The sequence below is a fragment of the Pararge aegeria genome, chromosome 5, assembly GCF_905163445.1.
Source record: "Pararge aegeria chromosome 5, ilParAegt1.1, whole genome shotgun sequence".
NCBI lineage: Eukaryota > Metazoa > Arthropoda > Insecta > Lepidoptera > Nymphalidae > Pararge > Pararge aegeria.
The window spans coordinates 3,691,496-3,717,108 of NC_053184.1; the positions used below are offsets into that span (position 1 = coordinate 3,691,496).

Below are 25,613 nucleotides of genomic sequence, written 5' to 3' on the forward strand. Positions count from 1 at the left end.
AATGACTACTACGACAATACGTGTGTATAAAAAAAATCAAAAAATATTAGTAATTAACATAGACTTATTATATTACTGCGGGTTGACTGGATCTTTGAACATACAAAATAGCATTGTCCCGTTAATGCCAAAACGTTACGGCTAAGCGGCAGTAACCGCGACGAGGTAGCCTCGTACTGCTGACTTGTCATCGGTAATTAACTAAATATAAAAAAACAATTCCTCATCTGTCGTAGGTATTTTGATAAATAGCCTTTCTTGCAAGGTTATGTCGAAAAATTTAATAATAAAAATACGACGTAGTTCATTTGTTGTCCATGGTCATAGTGGCGCTAATATAATTATTGATAGTCAAATTTATGTTCAACTTTTGTACTCACGTTTGGTAACCAGCTGCCAACTTTATATTCAAAAGTATTTCAAGATATTAAACCGGAAAATTATAAGAGACTTGTTTCCTCTTCACTTTGAAATCGTATAAAGTGAATTGCCGACATTATTGAGGTTTTCGGAAGATAAAAAATATGTGTTACCCTTAGCGTCTAGTTGCTTCTTTGCCAAGAATTTCGACTGACATTTAAAGCAAATGTTTGTAACTGTGCCAAAGTTTGTAAAGCTGAGATTGCATTTTCTTGTTTTGTCTTCGAAGGTTTTCTCCAATACTGTTAGCCAATATTCTCAGTAAATATTGATATCATTACAGAAACCAGGTTGTAAGGAATGGATTTACATCATAACATTAATAATATTTCTGTGTATTAAATACTCCATGAAGGACTGTACAACATTTATTGGTTAGTTTTATACAAACAAACAGATGTGTCCATAGAAAAAACAATAAATAGCACGATTATTTAAAAAATGCTACATATAATTATGCAAGGTTACTCTGTAATCAGTTAAGGAACTGTTAAGTAAATGTTACAACATTAAAAAATACGAAATAAGAGATGTTTAAATTCCGAATTGAAGGTTCTCTATTTCACCTCAGCAGTCGAACTCTGAATAAGGACCTAAATAATCTTTATCCTCGAGAAATCAACACAAAAGTTTTACGATTAATGTCGAGAAAAGTTTCTTTTATTCTTTTCGGAGCAAGCTTTCTTAAACTGAATAAAGAAGCACATTGGACCTGTGTTAAATTGTGTCTTGCATTGTCTTGAAATAGCTCGCCTTGATGTTGATTAAGTTCTAAATTACAGTCTTTCTCTCCTTTGATAGTTTCTTGTGTATATTTGATCTTTTAAGTAATCTATCACTTCAAAATTTCATATTAACAAAAAGAAAAAAGTAAAACTATCTTGCCAAGAAATCTAATTCCGGTTTTATTAAGGAACAAAGAAAGATTAAGTAGTTTTTTGTTTTTAAGTTGTAATCTTAATAATTAGACATAGAACTCACAAAGACCTTGAAGTACAGACAGTTATCTGTAGACTCTCATGAAACTTGGTAAAAGTATATCATCGCAAGCAAATGTGTTGTAAAGTGAAGCCAGTAACGTGCGCTACATTTTATTTTTATGATAAGTAAACGCGTGACCGCGATATCAACTGTTAGCGATGGTGCAGTCTAAGATGGCAGTGCACTGAGTAAAAAGTTTATAAAAGCAATGACGCTAAGTTAGTCTGACGAATGATACGCCAAATAGTTTAGTTTTATTTTCGAAGTTGTATTTATTATTTTCCAAATCATATTTCAAGATCACAAAGAGTTGTTGATGCCGTTGATCCATATTAAAGGGCATACTTTGTAATGTAGAAAATACCAATGCATCAAAAAAGGTTGGCAAAGATAGAGAGGGTAGTTATGATGAACTTCTTCTGTTCTATGTATGTAAGTTTTCATATATTGAGGTACAACTTTGGTGTTTTATGTAACTGATTAAGCTGGATTATGAGGGCTATATAGTGCTTTAGATTAATAGATTTAAGAACCGTATTACTTCGTCACGGGTTCGTACAAAAACCAAAAATCTGTTAACATCAAAATGCTATTATAGCAATATTAATAAATGTTAGAAAAGCAAAAAAAAAAAATCATTATATCATAGCCTCTCATTTTTCGCTTCGTTATATTTTTATCTTTCTTATTTCTGGCACAAATTTTACGCTTAGTTGAACGTGAAGGTACTCGTAATATTACTGATGTCAGAATTTTTCTAACAATTTTGGTTCTATGCTTGCCTCCTATAATCTATTCATCTCAGAAAATAGCACTATAGACTCAAGGTGATCTGTTAATAAAGTTCAGGTATTTAAATTCAGAGACTTACCATAATTTGTATGGCTGCGCTTTATAACGTTCACACTCGGACCTTAGCCACACTGTCTTTACTCAGTCATTAACACGTACTATAACGTTTTTCATTCTACTTTTATTCATTACTTCTAATTATTCTGCTAGATTACTCCCTAACAGCGACATCGAATTTTCAAAATATACAAATATACATAATTTGAAATGGATCACTTTAGCAACTTTCATTATTTTTTTGTCCTTTTCCATTCTAAGTAACACAACGTCGTCGTTACGTCTTTTCCCACTTTATCTGCCAGTTAGCTTAGCTTAGCTTAGCATCAAGTAGCCGCCATTGTATTTATTATACTCGTATGGCGAAGAACGCGGAGCTCGAAAATTCTTATCACATATATGATTTCAAACTCAAAGTCTCTTCCCACAATGAGAAGGGTCTAAGCTATAGTCCACCAAGATGGCCCAGTGCAGATTGGTGGACTCCACAAACCTTTAATATTATTGATAACTCTCATTTATGCAGGTTTACTCACGATGACTACAAAAACTTAGAAAAGTTAAATTGGGATTTGAACACGGCCTTCTGAAAGTGAAGCCGAAGCCCTAACCACTGGGCTATCACCACTTCGTTTCACACTCCGAAAAGTCAAACTGAAAATGCGTTAACAATTCAAACAAATAAGCTTAGTTTCTTCTGTATATGAGTTTGTATAAAATGTGTGTGTGTAATAAAGCTAAAATAAACAAACAAACAAATATATCAACAGACTTCTTTAATCTCATACATTAGTGAACGTAAAAATTGGGGAGATTAATTTGTCTTATGTTATAGTGTTTGAAATAACATGACCCCTAAAGCTAATATACATTAGCATATTCCCATAAATCGAATGATAATAATCTCGAACATTTGCTAAATTAATCAAAATTAATTGGTAATAATTTATTGATGAAATTACTGATTCTGCTACTGAGACATTTACATGAGCATTTCAAAATGAACAACGATAAACTTAATTACCTACTAACTCAGCAAAACTGCAAAATTATAAATATAAAAATATTTAAAGAGCTGATTAAAAATTTAATTTATAAATTAATTTAATAGGAAATTAAATAACCAAATATCCTATTTTACGTTTAGACGCATTACAACTGAACATACGAGTAAAAGTTTATTTTAAAACAATAATTAATGAGAGTCAAAATGGATAAAATTATTTTCTTGAGAAACATTTGATGAAAAGTGACAACTTTATTTTCGTTCACAAAACAATTATTATTATTAAAAATAAAGTCTTAAAAGGTAAATTACATTTCCAAAAAAGTAATATGTTGAAATTGAATAATAAAAAAAAGAAACAGAAGGAAACAGTATCGCACAGGACAATCACGATAAAACAAAAGATAGCAATAAAGTTGACCCTCTTTTATCCCGGTATCCGCGCGAAAACTTGGAGGGTGCACGCCCGAAGATGATTTAAGTTCGATCGAGGGCCATAAAAATGTAGGTCAACTTGAAAATTAAAATTTTATTGCGCGAGGCGTCTGATACGGGTGCAGAATATGGGTATATCGGGTTATCTTGAGGAACTCGATGCACGTCGTCGTTAATTTTTTATTCCTACTTTTTATGAGATTAAAGTTTGATACATTTGAAGTTCTACATAGTTCAATGAGCTGTGAAGGTAAAATGACAAGGCACAAGTTCAGTTTTAAAGAAGAAATTTGTGCTAACTTGGAATAAGGGCAAACATAATAATGAACCCAAAACACCGAATTAAACTCCTATTAGACACCGACGAAACTATCATATTTTAAGTTTTCTTTACACTATTCTGTTTCATCCTCATACTCCGACTTATCTTAAAGATCGCTTTACACAATACATGCTTGTTAGTATACAGTTTCAAATAAACAAAAAGAATTATTAAAATCGGTTCAAATTTAACGGAGCTATGAAGTAAAATTGATAAAAAAATTCATCGCGTTTTCCGGAGGAAACTAATTGTTTATCGGTATAAAAGTAGCCTATATGTTGACCCGGAATACCAGCTACCAGTATACCAAATTTAATTTTTTTTACCAAATTATATTTAAATCCATTCGGTAGTTTTCACGTGATGCCCGGACAGACAGACAGATAGACAGACAGACAGGCAGACACACAGAAAAAAATTAAATAAAAATCTTTTTTGGGTTCAGTATCGATTATAAAGCATCCCCCAATCAAAATTTTCAAAATATATTAAATGTACAGAAATCTTTCAGTTACAGTTTTATTATAAGTAAAGATACTGTAAGTATGATTATTATATTCCACATCGTTATTACATCGATATCTCTGCATCGTTTATTGTGCAAAGCACGAGCATTGGTTTCCCTCAGTTGACCAGGGCTAGTGATCGGCGAAGAGGTAGGATGCCTTCTACTCTCTCGTTTCCGTGGCGTGTAATATAGGTTGACGGCAGATGGTAGATAAGTGTGGTTTACTTTCGAGCTCTAAAAGGTTTGATGCATTTTTACGCTAACTAGTCTAGCTTACTACTAGTGGTACGCATAGCATTCCATCACTTTATTTTTATTTCTGCCCTGGTTCAAATAGTCAATGTTTATACGCCATCCAGTAAGAGTGATTTTATGCGCTTGGTTAATTAGTTTTTGTCGGTATGTAATGCTTGTTTAAACTTTGGTTTGATGGTATTCTCTTAATCAGCTCTGCATGAAAAAAATTTAACGAACAAAGGCGGTATCCAAGCGACAAAGATAAAATCCGAGGCTCACGTGAGGATCGTGATAACACACGTTAAAACCTCCACCGGGCTTTATCCCTGCATCGACACGGAATTCCGAGGCGGCCATAATTCCTTTACAACCTCTGAAATTTTATGGGTATAAAGGTGTTGCGTAATTTTGATTGGCGCGTCTAATTTTGGGCGTGGATAAGCGGTTTTGTTGAGATCAGATTTTGACTAAAATTTCCCTTCGACATTCTTGCCCTATAATATGATAAAATAAATAAGTAATTTTAAAACAACATTTTTTTTTTACAAACTTATAAAGCTAGTTAACTTAGTAATCACACATTTACACCGTTTTTATTTCATACATTCATCATTCTCAGCTCTCTTTTATCACATGAGTAAGTAATATAGAACCTTGAACGTATGAAAATTGTATGATGATTGGTTGAATAGTTTTTGAATAAAAGCGTTACAAGCAAACGAACAAACTCATAGTTGAATTTATAAAATAAGTTAGGTTAGAAGAAAAAAATATTAGAGGAATTTCAGATATTACATATTGTAAAACGAATATCATGCGGGTGAAGTTCCGAATATAAAATCATGACTTTAAAAATTGTGCATGCTCCTCCACATAATATCGACGGCGATAAATCAAGTATGAGGAGTGCCTTAAACGTAGATCGTACATCATCTGTGATACTGCTTTGACTTAGTTGCTTCCTTGCCAACTCTTCCAATTTAAAATTAAAGCAAATGTTTGCATCAGCGCCAAACTTCTCAAGTTAAAGCGTGAATCGCATTTTCTTGTGTGCTCTTCAAACGTTCTTCAGTGCTGAATATTGCTTGCCAGCGAGATATAAGTAAATATTTGCCTATTTTTGTTTTTGCCTGTTTTCCAGTTCAGACCAGCTTTAATTTAGAACAATAAGCAATTTCAAGTTTGCCTTCAAAATAAGTACCTAATTTATAACACTGACGCTAATACTGGAAGTATGTTAAATGTTGATTTAAACACAAACAAGACAGTTTCCATGACTTATTTAGGCCACGGTGGTCAATCTTCAAAGATATTTTTAAACTACGCGGGAAATATTATAATGCACAAATGTTTGCGCAACCACAAGGGTATTCTCTATTCCCTCAGTCACATCGTCCATCGTCCGACGAGACTGAAAAAAGGTGAGAAGGACCGAATCTAGTGCAACAACGACAGCTTAACGTGCTCTCCGAAGCACGGGGGTGAATCGACACCCGCGTTATTAGAAGTAGTAGATTCTTTTGTGACAAAGCTTATCCGGAGAATTCCAAACGCCATGCTTATTTCTGCCGCGATGTGTTCCGGCCTGAAGGGTGTGGTTGCCGGTGGTATTACAAGCAAATTGATGGACACAGGCCGGCATGTTGCAGGACATGCTCCTTGCATTACCTGTAAAGGGGGGGGTGTGTGTGTGTGTGCGGGTGTGTGTGTGTATGTGTGTGTATTATCAGATGGCCTTTCTGCTTGGTTCATCAAAATTACTATAAAAAAACAAGTTACAACGTTTATAACATTAGTAAAGAAATAGGGATATAGGGACATAGGAAATTACATGCAAGCAAAGCCGCGGCCAAATGTAGTGTACTTTGAATTAATATTTTAGTATTAAGAGTATAGTGTTTGATGTTGTTGTTATAAGGCAACGATGTAGTTTACAATAACCAGCTTTTTAAGCCCACTAACCCGCATTAGAGCAGCGTGGTGGGTCTGTGCCCAGCAGTGGGACATTAATAGATTTGAGTTAGTTGAGAACCTTATTAACCGGACGGTTTAATTAAGATATTGTAACACTAAAGAAGTCCGTGATCTTTTTTAAGGTCTTAACACACCCCGGGCCAAAGTGATCAGATCTTCATTTGCATAAACTCTGACAGTATAGACATATGGAAATGCCTTCGAAAATAAAGGATCAACCTTTTCACCGAACAGAAGGTCGTGGAGTTAGTTATCTTGATAGCCGGCCGACCGAACGACCCGTAAATTTAAATCTTTATCCTCATGAAATCAACGGGAAAGTTTTACGATGGATGTTAAAGAAAACTTACCTTTCAATAGAACTTTTAACGAAATAAAAACCAAATGGGTTGCTAGGGTAATCTTGATACGTTATTAAGTTAAATTAAAAGATCTCTATTAACGTAAATAGTATACCACGTAACTCGTAATATTCATTACCATTTAAGAACAAATTTATTATTATTATGAAAATATCTAATTTTCCAAAAAGCCATAACAGCCTTGAAGAAATTTAATTTACAACTAAACTAACTAGTTTTTTTTCTTTTTTAATTTTATTTTATTGTGTTTCTGTTTTTCGTTTTTGTGTATGCAATAAAATATAATTTTTATATACATATTTTTTTATTAGTGTTTTACCTACACTTTGAGGAATTATCAATTTTATAAATTTAAAATGCATATAAAAATTTTCGGAACCGACAGGATTTTAACCTGCGACTCTCTGGCAATAGCGCTACGGCTCTTCTACCGTCGATGCCAAAATTAATATATGCCTTTCACATCAGTCTTTTAGCGACTGTAGCGTCATCTAGTAGAAAAAGTTGCAAAAAAAAAAAAATATAAAAAAGCAATGTGTCATCTCTTGTTGCTTTTTTTTTATAAGTATAATAATAATAACTCCACCGCCATGCGCACACTATTTAAGGCAACTGGGGTTCCGTGGTAGCTCCCTGGCCGCCATGATGCAGTAATTGGTGTTGCTGGATTCGGCTTGGATAGTCCAATGCTTTCTTAACCCGTCGCCCTGACCCCCGGTCGTCTGGTCTCTCTTGCCGGGTTGTATTCCTCGGCCAGGTGCAAATATGTATTTATGTAATGTACTAATCTCTATGTATCTAAGTAAGTATATTAAATGTTGTTTTGGCTCACTATATATATTTATCTTGTAGACGGGCGTGAGAGTAAATTTCGATAGTAATAATAAAAAAAAATTGTACTTTCTAGTCTAGTAGTCTAATTCTATTGTTTTTATTGCGATGTTGGTTTACAGAATCGCTTACGCGGTATTGTACGAAACAACTCTAGAACATCATTACAATCGTGGGCAGCGAGCCTGCTTTCTGAGTCCCAGGCCGTGGGTTCGATTCCCACAACTGGAACATGTTTGTGTGATGAACATGATTGTTTTTCAGTGCTGGGTGTTTATCTGTATAGTATAAGTATTTACGTGTATTGAATTCATTAATATTCAACAGCTATCTGAGTACCCATAACGCATGCTACGCTTACTTTAGGACTAGATGGCGATGTGTGTATGTCGTAGAATATTTATTTATTATTTATTATTACTTTCCTAACTATGTTAGTTACGTGGTAAGGGGCTATTAACATTGCTCTATGTTAATCCTGTTACTTCACACGTTACGTGCAGGTGTTATTATAAGTGCTGGATGCTTAACCTAGTTGAAAACCCATTCGTACTGTTATTATAAATGTAAAAGTTTGCCTGTTTACCAACCATCTAGCAAATTTTACACATACATATAGCTAACATACTGGAAATGACATAGAATACTTTCCGTGAACAGCACCGTATTTGGTGGGAGATTTAAAAATATAGCTTAACGTCCAGCAATCCGCACTGGGCCTTCGTGGTGGACTACGGCCCTAACCCCTTCCCAATGTGGGAGAAGACCCGTGCTTTGTAATGGGTTGATATGATGATGAAGCACCTTAACCGATCTTGGCAAAATTTTGAAAATTATACTATTTAAAATTTTGCCAAAATCAGTTTAGGTGCTTAACAGTTAAGGTTTCATAACAATATTAATCCCGAGTAACTCAAGGTTTCTGCAGCATAAAAAAAACTGGGATGCTAAAAAGACGAGCTAGTATTTACTATTGCTGTATAAAGGTAAACATAGACCTAGCTACATTATTTCGAAATGCGGCTCGAGATAGGTGTGCCCCTTTATAGCAGCACCTTCATTATCGGACACAAAGAAAAGGGGATCACGAGCGCACGTGTCACAAACATAATTATGGGAACGTGCTTCCGTGGAAAAACAACCGACAACAATGAGGTCGAGCTAAATAAACGATATCTGTGCGGTGTGTAAATATTAACAAGGTTAGAAGAAAAAACGTGAAAAAGAAAAAGAATTTTTTTAAGGATCTCTTTCGACTTTTTGTTTCAAAAGATTCCACAATAACACTGTGGGCTCGTTGGTCTAGTGTTTAGCATGTTTAACTACGGATCACCAGGTACTGGGTTCAAATCTCAGGTTGGGCCAAACATTCTTAGGTACTTACTGTGTTTTTTCTGTTAAAGAATTTTCAGTACTAGCCTGGAATTACGAAATTGATGGTGTCATTCGTGCCTCGGAGAACACCTTATGCCGTCGGTTCCGGTATAACAATAGTCCTTTGAGCCCACTAATCCCTATTGGAGTAGCATGGTGGGTCTATGCTCTCAAACCGTCTCGCCTTTGAGAGAGTAAGCCTGTGCCCAGCATTCGGACGCCAATGGGCTGCGGATGATCATGATGATGAAATCATCATACCAGAGTATAATGTAAGCTGACTGCTTTTGAAGAAAACTTTTTTTTATTCCACTACAAGTTAGCCCTAGGCTGTGTAATCTCAGATGGTAGCGATGGTGGATGATAGCTTAGCTAACCTGTTAGGTAGTATGGTAGCCATATCCTTATGGGTTCATAAATAAATAAATAAATATACTACGACAATACTTTTTTTTTATTTATTTAGTTTAGTTTTTAATTATTCTATTTATGTTATAGTGTAGTGCGAAGTCGCAAAGTAAGCGTAGCTTGTGTTATGGGTACTAAGATGACTGATACGCGACATCGCACCGAAATACGAAATCTCTTAGAGCCACGTCTTTGTCGGTAGGGTGGTAACTAGCCACGGCCGAAGCCTCCCACCAGACAAGACCAGAGAATATTCAAAAATTATATCCCAAATTTCTCCGGCTGGGAATCAAACCCGGGACCTCCTACTGAAATTCACTGCGCTCACCGTTGCGCCGTGGAATGATTTTACCTAATGATTTTAGCAGTCTTCTGAACAAAGTGCCGGATGAGAAAGCTCATACTCACTTTAGAATTCTCCAAGGTCGACGTTAAAATTTTTGTAGGATTTTCACAGTTAATAATGCTGTGTGGGTCCAGCAGCTTTTTGAGATGGTCATATTTAGAAGAAATGGGGACATATGAACACGAACCGTAAACCACTCTGCCTATTATGCGATACAATTTATTGAGCTGTTGTTCACATCTGCGTATAGGGAAAATAAAAAGCTAGGCAGTTTACTGCAGATCCACAGAGGCGTGTTCATACTTTATGGTGAATAAGTAGAATATATTAGAAAGTGAAAGGTTTACACCAAATAAATTTTGTTTCAATGCCACAACAGCATAAGAGACAATCACGATTGCATAGTATAATGAATTATTAAATCCAATTGCTGTTGAAGCATCTAATGATGTAAGCAGTACTTTCTGCTCACCCCAAATCATGGTTGCTATCAATATATCTAATTAGAAAGCTTACATTTATCTCCGATATGCGATCAGCAACCGAGAGACCAAAACCAACAGAGTAATATTACTTAACGAAATTTAAAATTGGAGTGAGAATGGATGGGTGAAAGAATGAATTTAGTTGGTAGTGTAATGGCGTCCATCGATACCCTAGATCAAATGGCATTAGGGTACCAAGGTCATGAAATACTAGTTTCACAGCCGAAGGTAGAATGTTGGTAGAAACTCAAGTGGCACTTTACCATGGATCTTGCAGATCTCCTATATGAAGGTATCGAACCTAGCCTTAATGCATTTAAAATTAGCAACTATTGATAATAAATGCAGACACATTTTTTTAATAGGCTCAGTTCAGCTATGTTCCATCATTTTTGTATGCAAAATGCATAATAAAACATTTTGTCGAAAGATATATCGCTCGTATGTAGTCAAGCTTAGAAGTATACCGAAAGTTGAGGAAGAGGTAGAATCGAGAGCTAAGTAAATGTTTGTTGTGAAAGTTTTTTAATATCGAATTTTATGGCATACCGCTCGTCAATTATGAAACGCCTCTGGAGCTTATGTTTTTATTCTTATGAAAAGGTTTTTTTATTTATTTATTTATTCCCATCTTACATTTTTGTCATTACAGGAAAAAGTTATCCTAATATCCTAATTAGTTATCCTCATTTTTAAGTATGGTTGATACAAATAGTAGGTACACAACTCATATATTCGTAAATAATTTTGTTGGTAGTAGGTAAGTTATATAAATTTATGCGCTACTTTCACAAATGTGCATATAGAAAAAGCATTACAATTTTATTATTTAGGAGACGTTCTAAGCGCTGAAGTCTGTAGGAATAGCGTTTCATTTCTACCGAAGAAATTATAAAAGTTTAAGTAAATATGAGATTCCTTGCTACTTGGTCCGTGTTTAACGTTTAAGCATAATGTATTATTTCTTTAATCAATATATTTTATGAATCGTTCATTAACTCGTGATAGAAGTTATATATCCACCATGGTAAAATCAAGATTGGTTCAACGGTCGAGCCACCAATGTTAAAAATTGTATGGATCCAATTATTATCGTTAAAATACTCAACTACCAAAGCTGATAAAGCCCTCGAATAGGAAAACACAAAAATATTTTTTGGTTGTGAAATAAGAATTTTCCTCGCTGACTTGAAACAAAAGGTAAGATATTAGAGAGATCTGAACAGTCATTGTATTCTTACATAGCCATTTTCTACAATGGCCACATAGCTTTTGAGAGCAACAAATGCCTCATCTACTTTTCACATGCCTACTTGGGTGGGATGTCTCTTTAATACAGTTGGGTATTTTTTTAAATAAAAATACTGTGTATCAAATGTTTTTCGCCAAAAACAACGTTGCGTCATTTCCTTTTTATTTCCTTGCCAAAAGATTTGTGGGTATACGGATAAACGGTAGTTTTTAAAATAATGTGCCACTTTTCTTTGGTCTGGTCTGGTGGGAGGCTTTGACCTAGCTACCACCCCACCGACAAAGATGTTCCGCTAAGCGATTTAGCGTTCCGAAGCGATGTCGCGGTGAAACCGATAAGGGGTATGAGTACTATATTCTCTAACAGGTTAGCCCGCTACCATCTTAGACTGCATCATCACTTACCACCAGTTGACATTACAGTCAAGTGCTAAATTGTAGCGGAATAATAAAAATCAGTCTGAAAGTAAGAAAACTTTATGACATAGAAATCAGAACAATTCGAAATTTTTGTAAATATTCATCTCCATCCAGCTTCTTAAAACACAAAACTCTGTTTAAATTCATAGCCTCGATTTATTAAATAATTTCATGTTTTAAATATGTTCTTATTACTTTTTAAATATTGAATATCATCATCAATATACAGCCCACAATGAAAAGGGGTTAAGTCCACCACGCTGGCCATGTGCGGATTGGAGGACTATTGAATATGTTTTGATTTATTTTCATTTTTTATAGCTACATCATTGTTCTTAATAAAATAAAAGTGTCACATAAATAAACAATAATAATTGTATTTTTAATTATAAGTTAGACATCAAAGTATCACCTATTTCTATCGCTATTTCTATCAGAATGTAAAGGCTTATAGGTAATCAGAAAACGGTTAACAAAACAATCTATAAACTACTACAAAAGTGTACGAGAAACTATGAGTTCAAAACAATAGACAACATACGCATTCAGTGCAACACTGGCAACACTGACTGGGCAATTATCGGAGGCTTTCATACGCTTACAGCGTTACGGCCATTCCGCATAACAATGATATCGCATCCTAGAATGAACACCTGCCGAGCCTGCATTGTTCGAGCCTTCCGCGAAATTGCGTGTATAATGCGTATTGCCTACTGCATGCCTACTTGTTTTGATGAGAAAGTATACTGAATATCTCATAGGTATCTCCCTATTTGTGAAATAACCTGTATAATAATTTGATGTATTTACGCTATACGAAATGTATGTAAGGTCCATAAATATAAAATGCATTTAAAAATTTTAGGAACCGACAGGATTTGAACCTGCCACTCTCTGGCAATCGCGGCCTGAGCGCTTTACCAATTAAGCTACGGCTCTCCTACCGTCGATGCCGAAATTAATAAATGCTTTTTACATCAGTCCTATAGTGACTGTAGCGCCATCTAGTAGGAAACATCTATCTACTTTTCAACGTGTCTCATTGTAAACAATGAGAATCGTTGAATTTCGGCATCGACGGTAGGAAAGCCATAGCGAAAATTTTTATATGCATTTTTAAATTTATAACATGCATAATTGCTCCAAGTGTAGGTAAAAACACTAATAAAAATTATAAAATTTAAAGTCCATTATTTTGTAATCAAAATTAAGATTTTTCATGCTTATAAATAACGCCATTCAGTCACAATGTTATTTAATCGTTTCATTTTTCGAAAATTGTATGGTCAGTATGACGTTGGTATTTTAAAAATCAATTTGAATTTGTGTAGGCATTCAGGCTTCTTGGGGCCTGCCCAAAAAGGCTTCAGTCTCTCAGACGTGTAAAAATATAACATCAATATCGATTACAAAGTCACAAGAGGTGTAATTTCTAATGTACCTCCAAATGTTGGTTCTGGCGACGTATCTCGTATAATTTCTACGTTTTTAGTAGTAGTAAAGGTTTTAATGTCAGCACGTCCGCAGACGTAGGAACTACCGCTATGCTTATTTCTGCCGCTAAGCGGCATCGTTGCATTGCTGTGGATGCATCCGGTCTGAAGGAAGTTGTCGTCGGTGTAATTACAGGCACATTGTGCTTAACACCGACGCCTCATATATTATCAAAATTAAGCTTAATTTGCTATACTCCGCGAAAAACAGGAGAATCTGTGTGGTGTAATTTATAATTTCTTCAATCCTTATACTCCACATCAAACAGATCTTCTACGCACGTTTCGCTCCGAAACCGGAGCATCTTCAGGAGATGTTGACTTTACAATGAATATTTGTTAAGTTGATGCTCCGAATATCAAAATACCCACCAGCACAAGGTGGGTATTTTGATATAAGTGAGTGAATTTTCGATATATTCCAGTCCTGAATGGACTCGAAAGATGCAAAGGTGTCTCACTTGTTATAACTTATCTAATCTACAGTAGGTTTCAAAGATTTCAACGATTACGAAGATCAGATTTATTAGACATAATCGTACAACCTTTAAAAAACCTCCGCTCGATAATTTACATAATATAAAATACTGCTAGTATTTTATATTTATCATACAATTATTTGTAACTACATAAATTCATAATGTTTCACTAAGGAGCCGACATTATAATACAAAATATACAAGTAACAATATGATCCTATTTATCAAACTCATAACCAAACCTATTAACTTACCTACCGCAGGCAACTTTAATCCAGGTTGAAAGAATAATTTGTAAGCGTTTCGCTTCTGTCGAGAGTTGTAATTACAGCCTATTTTCTAGAGAACAACGGAGAATTCTGAGCGAAACCTCCTCCGCGCTGTTCCGTTACACGATTTGAATTTTTAAATAGAAGACTTAGGAACAATGAACTCTATTCTTACATCACTATTTCTGTCAGTGCAGCTTAGACTCTCATTTTACCATGAACCAACAATGAATATAGCAACACACAATAAATGCCGTGACTTAACAACTGTGGTTTGACACTCGACGAGAGTTTAATCGGGAATTTCGAATATTTCTTTAATATTTTTTTCTACTCTTTAATTGTTCACCAATAAAACATAAGGAAACAAAAAAGAAAACAAACATACAAATATAAGTCAGATTCAAAAGGTGGCCAATGTGGTGCAATAATGCATAGGAGTAATCTCTGCCAGGCAACCTTAGAATTAAGACAACAGTTGGTGTTTTTGTTAGACACCAATTTCCAAATAAAATAAGATTACATAAAAAAAAATTGCACATTGTTTTCACTAAACCTAGGCATTGCCTAAATCTAATGCCTAATGAGTTAGTCAAGGTCTATAGAAAAAAAAGTTTCACCAAATCTTAGATGATAACTGTAGGTTGATGTTTGCCTAGGAATCTTCTTAGATTAGGCGTTACTTATTTAAGCATTGCCTTGTAAGTGAAAAAGGGCAGAGGCAGTAGACGCTGAGTAAAAAGAGTAATAAGCTACTTATGCTTATTGCTTGCATGGCGCTGCGACGCGGTGAGTCAGTATATTTTTTATTTATACACTTTATTTGTAAACCACAAATAGTAAAAAAAAAAACAATGGACACAACAAAAATAAACTTAAAAAGTAGGATACAAAGGGCGGCCTTATCGCTTAGTAGCGATCTCTTCCAGGCAACCTTAGGATTAGGAAAACCAAGGGAAACCGATTGGTGGGGTGTATTATTATTATATACATACTTACGAACAATTACACACTAATACTTATCAAGATTACACACATAAAATATTAATAATAATACATAGCATGGTAAAAAATTACTCGTTAGAAGTAGTTAGAACGAGGACGAAGTCATGGAAATGGAATGCCTTGTTATTAAACCTAAACTTGTTACGAAACTCTGCAACGATAATTTCACGATTCTCACAAAAATGTGTTCTGAAATTACCGCTCTCAGCAAACTCGCTTGGAAAATTTTAAATATTTATAGGTTGACTAATAAACGCGGAATAGAGTTATGTTATACGATGTTGACAGTTGTTTCAGAACTTTGCGGTTCACGCTTTATGAGTTTGTATATTTTACCTGCTAAAGATAGAATACGATTTTTTTTTTGAATGTTAGATAGGTATAGAGAGGAATTATTTTTCCGGAAATCAATGAACAAGTTTCGTTATTTTTATTCCACTACAAGTAAACCCTTGATTGCAATATCACGTGCTGGTATGCGATGATGCAGCCTAAGATCGTATTAGGCTAACCTATTAGGCTAATGGCAGTTTCTTTTCATTCATCTCGTTTCATTTCACAGCAAAAAATTCTGAATCTTAGGTTAATAGGCTATTTTAAACTTTAATATAGGTACATCTTGAGATGGTGGGTTTTATTTTTCCATAAAATATAAATATAACCTAAAATGTTCATATACATAATAATACATATAGATGGAAATAATAATTACAAACTGGAAATAATGGCAGTAATAAAATTCAAAATTTCTTTATTCATGTACGCCTATCAGGCGCGTTTATGAAGCGTTCAAATATTAAAATCATACCCCTTTTCCCTTTCTACGCGACAACATTCAAGAACGCTGATACACCGCTGATATACGCTGAGACCAGACCAGAGAATTTTCAAATATTAAAAATTCATAAATTGCCCTATCAGGATCTAACCCGAAACTTCCCACTTAAAACCACAGCGCTCACCGCTGCGTCAGGGAGGTCCACAATAAAATTTAAAAATATTATTTAGGACGACAGATCAGTACAGTGAAGCTTAGAATTTGCTTATTGTTACAGTAATTTTATAAAACCAAACTTTACGGTAAATAACCAAACTGTAGATAGCTATAAATTCATATTTGCCAGATATTTTATTAAATCAATTAGGATTTTACAAATACCCTAATAATTAATAACTAGTCAATAGATAGTTTTCAAGAAATAATTAATATTATATTTGATTAATAACAATGTTCAAGATGTAATGTACATATGATAAGTAATATTATTTTTATTTATGTAAAATCGCTGGTTGACCCAATAAATAAATAAATAAAATGACATTGAGTTGGTGGGGAACCCTATCCCTATCCCTACTAATATTTTAAATGTCAATGTAAGTTTGTTTGTTACGCTTTAACGCAAAATCTACTTTAACCGATCCTCATGAAACGTTGTACAAATATTCTTGGAAGTGTTAGAAGTAATATAGGATACTTTTTATTCCGACATTAAGCTCGGTTCCTTTGGGAGAGGGGATAAGTGTTTGACGAATTAACACCATAACTCCGACAAATTATAACCGATTTAAATAATTATTTTTGTACTATAGAGGTTGTAATATGTGTTTAATTTTGCTCAAACTGTGGTCGGAGATAGAGGACAGAACTCCTCAGTGAACAGTGGCAAACCCGTCATTTAAAGCTTAGTTATACTGAATACTTTAGATCTATAACTAAATTTAATGCCACATCAAAAACAAACGCAGACGAAGTCGCGGGCAACAGCTAGTTTTTATATAAATACGACTTCGTTTTGATAAAGACTTCAGTCCTACATGGACTCGTACGATGCAAAAATACCTCCCGGTGTCTTAGTCGTTTATCATTACCATATCCTTACATACACCACACCAAAAAGATCTTCAATACGCCCTCTTCGCACGTTTCGTTCCGGAGCATCCTCAGGAAACTTCACAACGCACACTTGCTAAGTGCTAACTGTACTTAGTAAGTATGCGTTATGAAGTGTGACAGATCTTTGTCGTGCTAATTAGAAATGAGGAAGCAAAGCACTTCAAGTGAATGAGATTTCAACTAAATAACATTGCAGACTCATCCCATCCCATAGTTAAATTGTAAAAAAGTGAGGCTCAAATTTAATCTAAAGGTAAGTTAGCATACTCTCCAAAATTAACTCTGTAGAGTACTGGTGGAGAAGCGATCTAGTGACAGTGTTGATGACTTTGATGTGTATCGTCTCGTTTTAACGATTCTGTTGGCACGTCAATCTGCTGAATCTAAAGCATAAAGCTTGTCAGCAGCACGGCATAGATTTCCATAAATGACTGCAGCATACCATCCCCGACCAAACTTCAGCTTAGTACAATATAGTATCCGAAGTTTTTAAGTGTAAAAACGTGGCCTTGTTAATAATCATTTCCTTTTTTCTAATAGTAATAATTGACCAAGCAGATGGTCCTGATCGTAAGTACAGATCGCCTATAAACAGATCAACATTTCGCAGAGTATGCCATGGCTATCGTCTCGTTTTAACGATTCTGCTGGCACGTCAATCTACTGAATCTAAAGCATATAGCTTGTCAGCACACAGCAGAGATTTCCATTAACGACTGCAGCATACCATCCCCGACCAAACTTCAGCTTAGTACAATGTGGTATCCGAAGTTTTTAAGTGTAAAAACGTGGCCTTGTTAATAATCTTTTCCTTTTTTCTAATAGTAATAATTGACCAAGCAGATGGTCCTGATCGTAAGTACAGATCGCCTTTAAACAGATCAACATTTCGCAGAGTATGCGATGGACACATCAAGCAAAGTACCGCAATGTGTCCGTCAATCTGAGGTGTACGTGTCAAGCCTCATGCGCCTGTTATAAAACTGGCAATGGCACCGTTTAGACCAGATCAAGCAATACTTCTCAGTGGCAGCTATGTTGCTTTACGGGAGAAATAAGCATTGTGGTATTACTATCCCAGACGAGCTCTGTCACAAAAATCATCTTCATCATCATTAGGTGCCATCTTGATATTGAAGTTGCACCGGTCAGCCGGTGAAAAATCGTACGACAATGTGCCATCTTCTTCAATTCCGAATAGGTATGTCCGGTCCACTCTCCTATATCGTCAAACCATTTCTTCCTCGGTCTCCCAGGTGCTCTTTTCACGGTAATTTTCCCTTCAAGGATCAACCTTGGAAACGCGAAAATTTCTAGCACTAAAACAAATTCTTGTTTTTGTTATAAAAATAATACTATTTAATATCGCAGGTAAAAGAGTATTCACTTTTTTTTTATTTCAAAAACACAAAATATACAAACCAAGTATTATTTATTATACGCCATCCTTTTGACAAATCAACTACAAACAATGACCTCATTTTGCATAACAAAAGACAAGTTCCTGATTATTCGTGATTATTCCGCAGAGCTGCCTTCGAAGCCGGTGATCTTCGATGAGTTCGGCAAAGAAATAACCGGAACCGCCGGCCCTTACAACGAGGGAGGTGACTTCAAGCTTATTTGCTCCGTTAACGGGGGTGAGTACAACGGCATCTTTACGATTAAATTGACCTAATCTCAATTTTAAGAGTTTAAGAGTTATATAAGGTGATTTTTTTCTACGTATTAAATTATTTTGGTTTCAAAGATTATTATAGTTTTTTAAGCGCATTTCAATGATAAGTAAACCAACGATACTTTGTATAAAATAAGGATTATTAAAATAGACCACGGTTTGTCAACATCGAGGTAACTGCAAATTCGTGACAAAACAAGAGACCAGTTTAATGGTAAAAGAACTGGAAAAAATGTTATTGTGAAGGTTAAAGTATTAACTATAATACCATTGTCATGTATCCTACACAGCATCTAATATTTAAATACCTTTGTTTATTATATTAACTTATATAAACAAAGCAATATTTATGTCCAAGTTTTTCGTCACGTAAAACTTGGACATAAATATAAATAACATAAGTAATAACAAATGTAAATTAAAATCGACTGATGAAATTATGGTTAGAAACAAGCTATAAATAGCTCTATCAATTATTATACTGTGGATTATGATAAATTGTTTACTCAAGTAGAAGTAGGTCTGTTAATAACCCAAGAAAAACTCCTGTGTTTTCTTTTACTCCAAATATTTATAATAATACTAGGAAGTAATTTAAAATTACGGCTATTATTAAAATGCGAAGGTGATTTTTTATTTGTCCTTCTTTTATACACTTAATAAACATCCAATCTACTGATTTTTGACATAAAGTTTAACATATGCCACAACTTGTTAATGGAAAGACACACATCGATCTCTATTCATCAATAATTCACCAATCATGCAAAGCTGCGGGTAAAAAGCTAGTCATGAATGATAAAAATAGTTTCTCTGTTACTACGTAGCAGAAAGTCAAACCAACAAACATACTGTCGCACTTATGTTATTAGTATTATTTATTATCGTTTCAGAGTTAGGTCGCATTTGTTTTTGCGTGATTTTCATTAGAATTTCCTTTTCCTCCAAACATTTGTCAGTTTGTCTCCGCATAAAGGGATTGAACTGAGCAAATAAATGAGGAGTTATATGGTAGGTATTACTTTTTTGAATAAGTAATACATCAATCAACTTGATGCAAAGGATTGTTTATGCTATGTAAAGCTTCAGGTTTTATTGCCTCCAGCCATTTTATTTGAATTCCTTTTTCATTGACGTTTATTTGGATTTTGAACGGCTTTACCGATTTGTAAAATGTAAACCGCATAGTTGTTAAAATGTTTAAAAAGTCATTTATCACAACTTTCCGAAACGATTTTGATTTTTTGCAAAGTTTTAAAGTTGCTTCATTTATAAATATTTCATTTGGTCCATCCATACATTACCTATGGCTTTTCAGGTAATATTATTGAAACTTAGTTACTTGAAATAATATTAAAATGGTGATTCAAGAGTGTAGGTATATATTGTTGATTATATACAAAGAGTGTAGACAGATAATACAAGACATTATATCAATTTAATAATGGTTGATAAGGCGTAAAAATTGTCTAGATACTCGTAGTAGTAGAGCTATTTTTGGCACAGCTCGTCTGGGGAAGTACGACTATGCTTATTACTGCCGCTAAGCAGCATCTTTGCATTGCTAAAGGCACATGAGGCCTAACAACTACGCCTCAGGTAGTGGTGTGCACAGGGTTTTGGACCAGGGTATGCATAAAGAAGGCAGATGCCATAAAATGAAACAATCCTTTGCATTAATGAGTTATACAAAAAAATTGGGTATGGAGAGCTTTTGTGCATGTATGAAGTGCACGCCACTGGCCTCAGGGTGTTGGACACAGGTCGGTACGTTGCAGGAAGCGCTCTTTGCATACCCTACGAAGTGTTGATCTGTTTATAAGCGATAGTTTTCCACTTAGCATCAGGTAAAGCACCTGCTTGGTCCGTCAATCAAAACAAAAAAAAAACAAACAGTCTTTGAAAAAATCAACTTTGGGGAAATGCATAGTCCAATATGTCAACTAGTCATAGTTTTGGGAGAGCAAATAAATCAATCGGGCTGGGTAAACAACGAAAACCCTTGATAATAACTGTATGTGTAACCAACGTAAGAGGTTCTCTTTGAAGTGACATTTAGTAATGTAATTTACGAAATGAAATTGCCTTTAAAATTATTTTATTTATTAAGTTTTCTAGGGAAACAAACAGTATTATTAGACATAAGAGTAAAGCCGTATTTTTATATCAAATAAACCAATGAAGTTACCACAACTTAGTTATACACGATATAAACGATAACATTAACCACAATTGCTTAGGAATTAAGTACAAAGCGAAAATTACACAACATTAAATTAAAACAAAAAAAAATCAAAAACTTTAACAGTAACACTAAAAGTGCCAATTTTGGCGTGAAAAATGTTCGTTTCACAATATTTGCTGTTGAAAGCATTGCACGCACGAGATAAAAAGTTAGCCCGTTTATCTATATCACTTCCTTCAATAAGACACCAGGCCAGTGCCCAAGTGGTGACTTTTACTACGACTTCTTCTGTTCCTCGTTCAATATCCGTATTTGGTTGGCTGAAACCGTCCGTTGTACGTTTGCAATAAGGCTTATGAAGAAAGCTTATTTTTATTAAAACGATTGTAGTACTATACATTCGAACAAGATTGAGGCACGACTTCATTAGCCGAGCAATTAGCTCGTGAGGCTGCCGAGCAAGCTTGTCACTTGATGTGAACACACCCAATCAAACTGATGTGAAGGATTCAACGTGTACGCGTCAGGTTTTATTGCCTCCATCCATTTATTTGAGTTCCTGAAATGAATTGTTCGTGGGATTGAAATCGATTTTAAGCTATTTTTTGTACACTTTGAATTAAGGTGAAATGATTGAAATATTGTTTGCGATGCGATTTACTGTATGATTTTTGATTTCTTCAAGATAATAAATAATACATTTATTTTGCGAAAAACATATATTTTATTAATTATTATTTGGCAACCTCCTTGGTGAGCGCTGTGGTTTTATAAGTGTGAGGGGCCGGGTTCGATTCCCAATGGGGGCAATTTCGAAATAGATAATGTATAAATTTTCCTTGGTGGACAGCAACAGCCAAGCGATTAAGCGTTCCGGTACGATGCCGTGAATGAAATAGAAACCTTAAGGGTTAAGGGATTAACTTAAATGTCATACCTCTAATAGGTTAATGCGCTACCATGTTACAATAAGCTGAAAGCAGCACAATAAAATAAAAAATACATTTTATTTGGTATGCCAAAAAAATTGTTTTCTTAATATGCTTATGAGGGATCTTAAGAATCTGTTCTTAGCTTATGACAGTATATTCATATACATATCACTCATAACACGTTGCTTATGAGCCCATGCACATGGTAGTTATATTCTTCATGGGGCCGCAAGTAAACTCTTTTCATTTGTAGTAAACAATTGCACACTACTTTAGACAAGCGAAGGTAAGGCATAAAATAATAAACAACTAGCTTTTGCCCGCGTTCTTCGTCATCTTTTATTACGGTTTTTTACAAATCCCGTGGGAACCGTTGGTTTTTCTGATATAAAAAGTAGCTAATGTTACTCGCTCTCCTTTTAACTATCTGTATGCCAGAAATCAAGTTGATCGGTTGTACAAAAAAGAACAAGAAACACTTTCGCATTTTTTATATTAGAATGATGATAGAATGATTATATTGACGTCGTCAATGGCACATTGGTGTGCGATATGGTCTCGGGTCAATCCCTGATATGGTTAATTTAGGAATTTTTATTTTCTTTATTTTCTCTGATCTGTAAGGCTAGCATATGTACCACAAGAGAGTTATGTCTGACCCATTATTTCGTCTATCTCTATAGTAAAATACAAATACTGGGTACAGATAATTATCGTGAAATATGTCGAGCATGCTAGACCTACGACTCTACTAACAATGATGGTGGCTCGGCATTGTGCGGATCCATAATTCGCTTAGTGGCACCAAGCGATTTATAGAGTAGATACCGATTAGGGGTTATGAGTTTTCTATAACTGTCATACGAGGTTAGCTTGCTACCATTTTATTCTCACTTCAAATCGAGACTTAAGTTGTTTTTTTTAATCCAATTATATTTCCGCAGGTAACCCCACGCCAAGAGTACAATGGCTACAAGGCGAAACGGTGCTATCAACACTAGGCGCGGGAGAACTACAGCCCGCAGGAAGCAGCAGGTCGTTGACCCTCTCGATCTCAAACGCGACGAGGGCGCACTTGTCCTCCGTGTATACCTGCACAGCAGACAACACCTTGTTGTCGCCCCCTCAACGTGCCACTGTACGAGTTGATTTGTACTGTAAGTGAAATCGTGTTTTTTTTTTTTCCGTGATATTTTTATGTTTACTGGGAAAGACTGGAACACCCATAACATTAACTAGGAAATTCCTGTACGATTGAAGCTGAAAAAAAACAGAACCCAAAACTGTTTTTTTTTATTAAATGATTTTGTGATTATTTAAACTTATTGGATATTAGAGGAATGTGCAAGTCTAAGCAAACTCATGTGACTTTCAGGATGCGAGTAATAAAACTTATGTTTATCTGTTTATCACGCAGAAACTATTCAATCAATTTAAATGTTATTTTGTTTACTTATAACTGATGCTCTGGGTTAATATTAGATCTCGTAAAACATGAAAGATAAAAGTTTTCATGGATTTTAAATCATAAATCTGTCATATTTTTAAAATCTTTTTGATAGAATGACTGTATCATAAGGTTAGACCTACTCAAATTTATCTCCAATTGAATAAAATTAAGCTGAACAGTTAGTATGTTTGTATATTCAGAAGAATTAGTGAAAGTTGAAAAAAAACTCAAGCGTCAAGGGCCTTTCGAAACTACCATAACATTTCCAACGCTATAATTTTAAGATTTCAGCCAAACCTTATTTTAAAAACTGAATTGAATCTCGAATTTACTTTCTGTAGTTGAACATCGTAGAGTGATCGATAAATAGCTCAACTTAACTCGCGTATCGATAGTAGCAAATAACCTTAAATACCCATATATTATGAAACTTTTTCTCGACCCTCGTTATATCAAGATAAACCGTACAGTAACTAAAAAACCTAGGATTATTCCGAACAATGAAAAAGCGAGTTCATTTTTAGAGGGCCATAATGCTCCGAAATCTGGGACGCATTAGGCACTTAATGAATGTATATGGCCGGGAGGTGTTTTAGCCGCGGCCAAATGGAAAGTCGTTGTTTTTGCCTAGACGTTGGCAACCAATGAATAAATAAAGCTATCGAAAATCCCATTAATTTAGGTGCAAAGTTTGGAAGTTAGCTGAAATTTACTGTCGTCCAGGTACTTTTATTTGGGTTTCGGACCGATGTGGTAAATTGAAAAGGCATGGGGTGACTTTATCCGGGTTTCACACCTCTTTAAATTTAAGTATAAACCTCGCTATTAATTTCATCATCATCCTATTAATGCTGCACCGGCCCACTACAAGGTACGGGTCTCCTCCCACAATGAGAAGGGTTTAGGCCGTTGCCTACCACACTGACAAACTCATACAAACTTTAACTACTGGCCAACTTGAACTAGAACTTCCAGGTACTCAGGTTTAATCACGATCACGCAAGGAAAACTCCTTTACCGTTGAAGGAAGTAATATTTAAATTGCTAAAAACGCACATAACTCGAACTAAGTCCTACCTACTGGGCCTGACTTCAAATATAGCTAGAAGCAAGAAGACTGTATAAATAGCGAATTCGTCTTATTTTTTTTGGTTTTAAAAAATAAAGCAGGTAACGTTTGTATTCTAGAAATAAAAGAAAACTAAAATAAAAGATTGTCTTGTATTGTATTTACTAAGGGGATGCCCGCCATTATCAACTAGGAGAGGTTTGCTAGGTCTTCTTCACTTATTATATTCTTAGCTTTTAGTTCCCATCTTACTAGTGCGTACATGGGGCACTCAGCTATGAACTGAAAGCTTGTTTTTAACTCACAGGGGTGGGTTTTAACATTTGGGACAGGGTGGATCTTCAAGTATAAAGATAACATTTGTAAAGTTAACTACGACTATTAATAGTATGTATATATTTACTCATTTATTGTACGTTAAAGTATTTAAATATGTAAGTGTTGTTATTATATATATTAGTTTATTTTATATTTATTTATTAATTTTATTATTTACTTTTTATCTATTTGTGTACACTAGTTTATGTATTAGCATGTAGTTATTCGCATGTATGTATTTTAATAATTGTACCACCAGCAGTCTATTCTCCTCTTCTTTTTTTTGCCTGGCAGAGATCGCTATTAAGCGATAAGGCCGCCTTTTGTATTACTACTTCTTTCGATGTTTCTGTTTTTGTTATATTTTATATGTTAATGTTGTGGTATACAAATGAAGAGTTTAATAATAATAATAAAGTTTTAAATCATGAAGATTTTCCGTTCAGGGCGTACTTAGTATAATTTTATGCACTATCCACCCTTCATAATATATAATAATGGTTCTGTATATTCTACGATATGATGTACACGGAACTCCATATTTTCTTCCCCTTTCTGAGTTGTTTTACTTGAAAAATTACGCAACAGCCACTGCAGGTGCAACTTCGGCGCTGGGCGGCGAGAAAATTGCA

At 34.8% G+C, this 25,613-nt stretch overlaps 1 protein-coding gene across 2 annotated transcripts in view; it reads left to right on the plus strand.

The window, feature by feature from the left end:
- LOC120624123 (nephrin-like) overlaps positions 1-25,613 on the plus strand; it is a 269,981-nt gene that overhangs the window by 179,823 nt on the left and 64,545 nt on the right. For both annotated transcript variants that reach the window (XM_039890481.1, XM_039890480.1), the window contains exons 5-6: positions 18,879-18,989; positions 23,089-23,301. In XM_039890481.1, the coding sequence (XP_039746415.1) occupies positions 18,879-18,989; positions 23,089-23,301 (324 nt within the window). The remainder of the gene's footprint in view (positions 1-18,878; positions 18,990-23,088; positions 23,302-25,613) is intronic.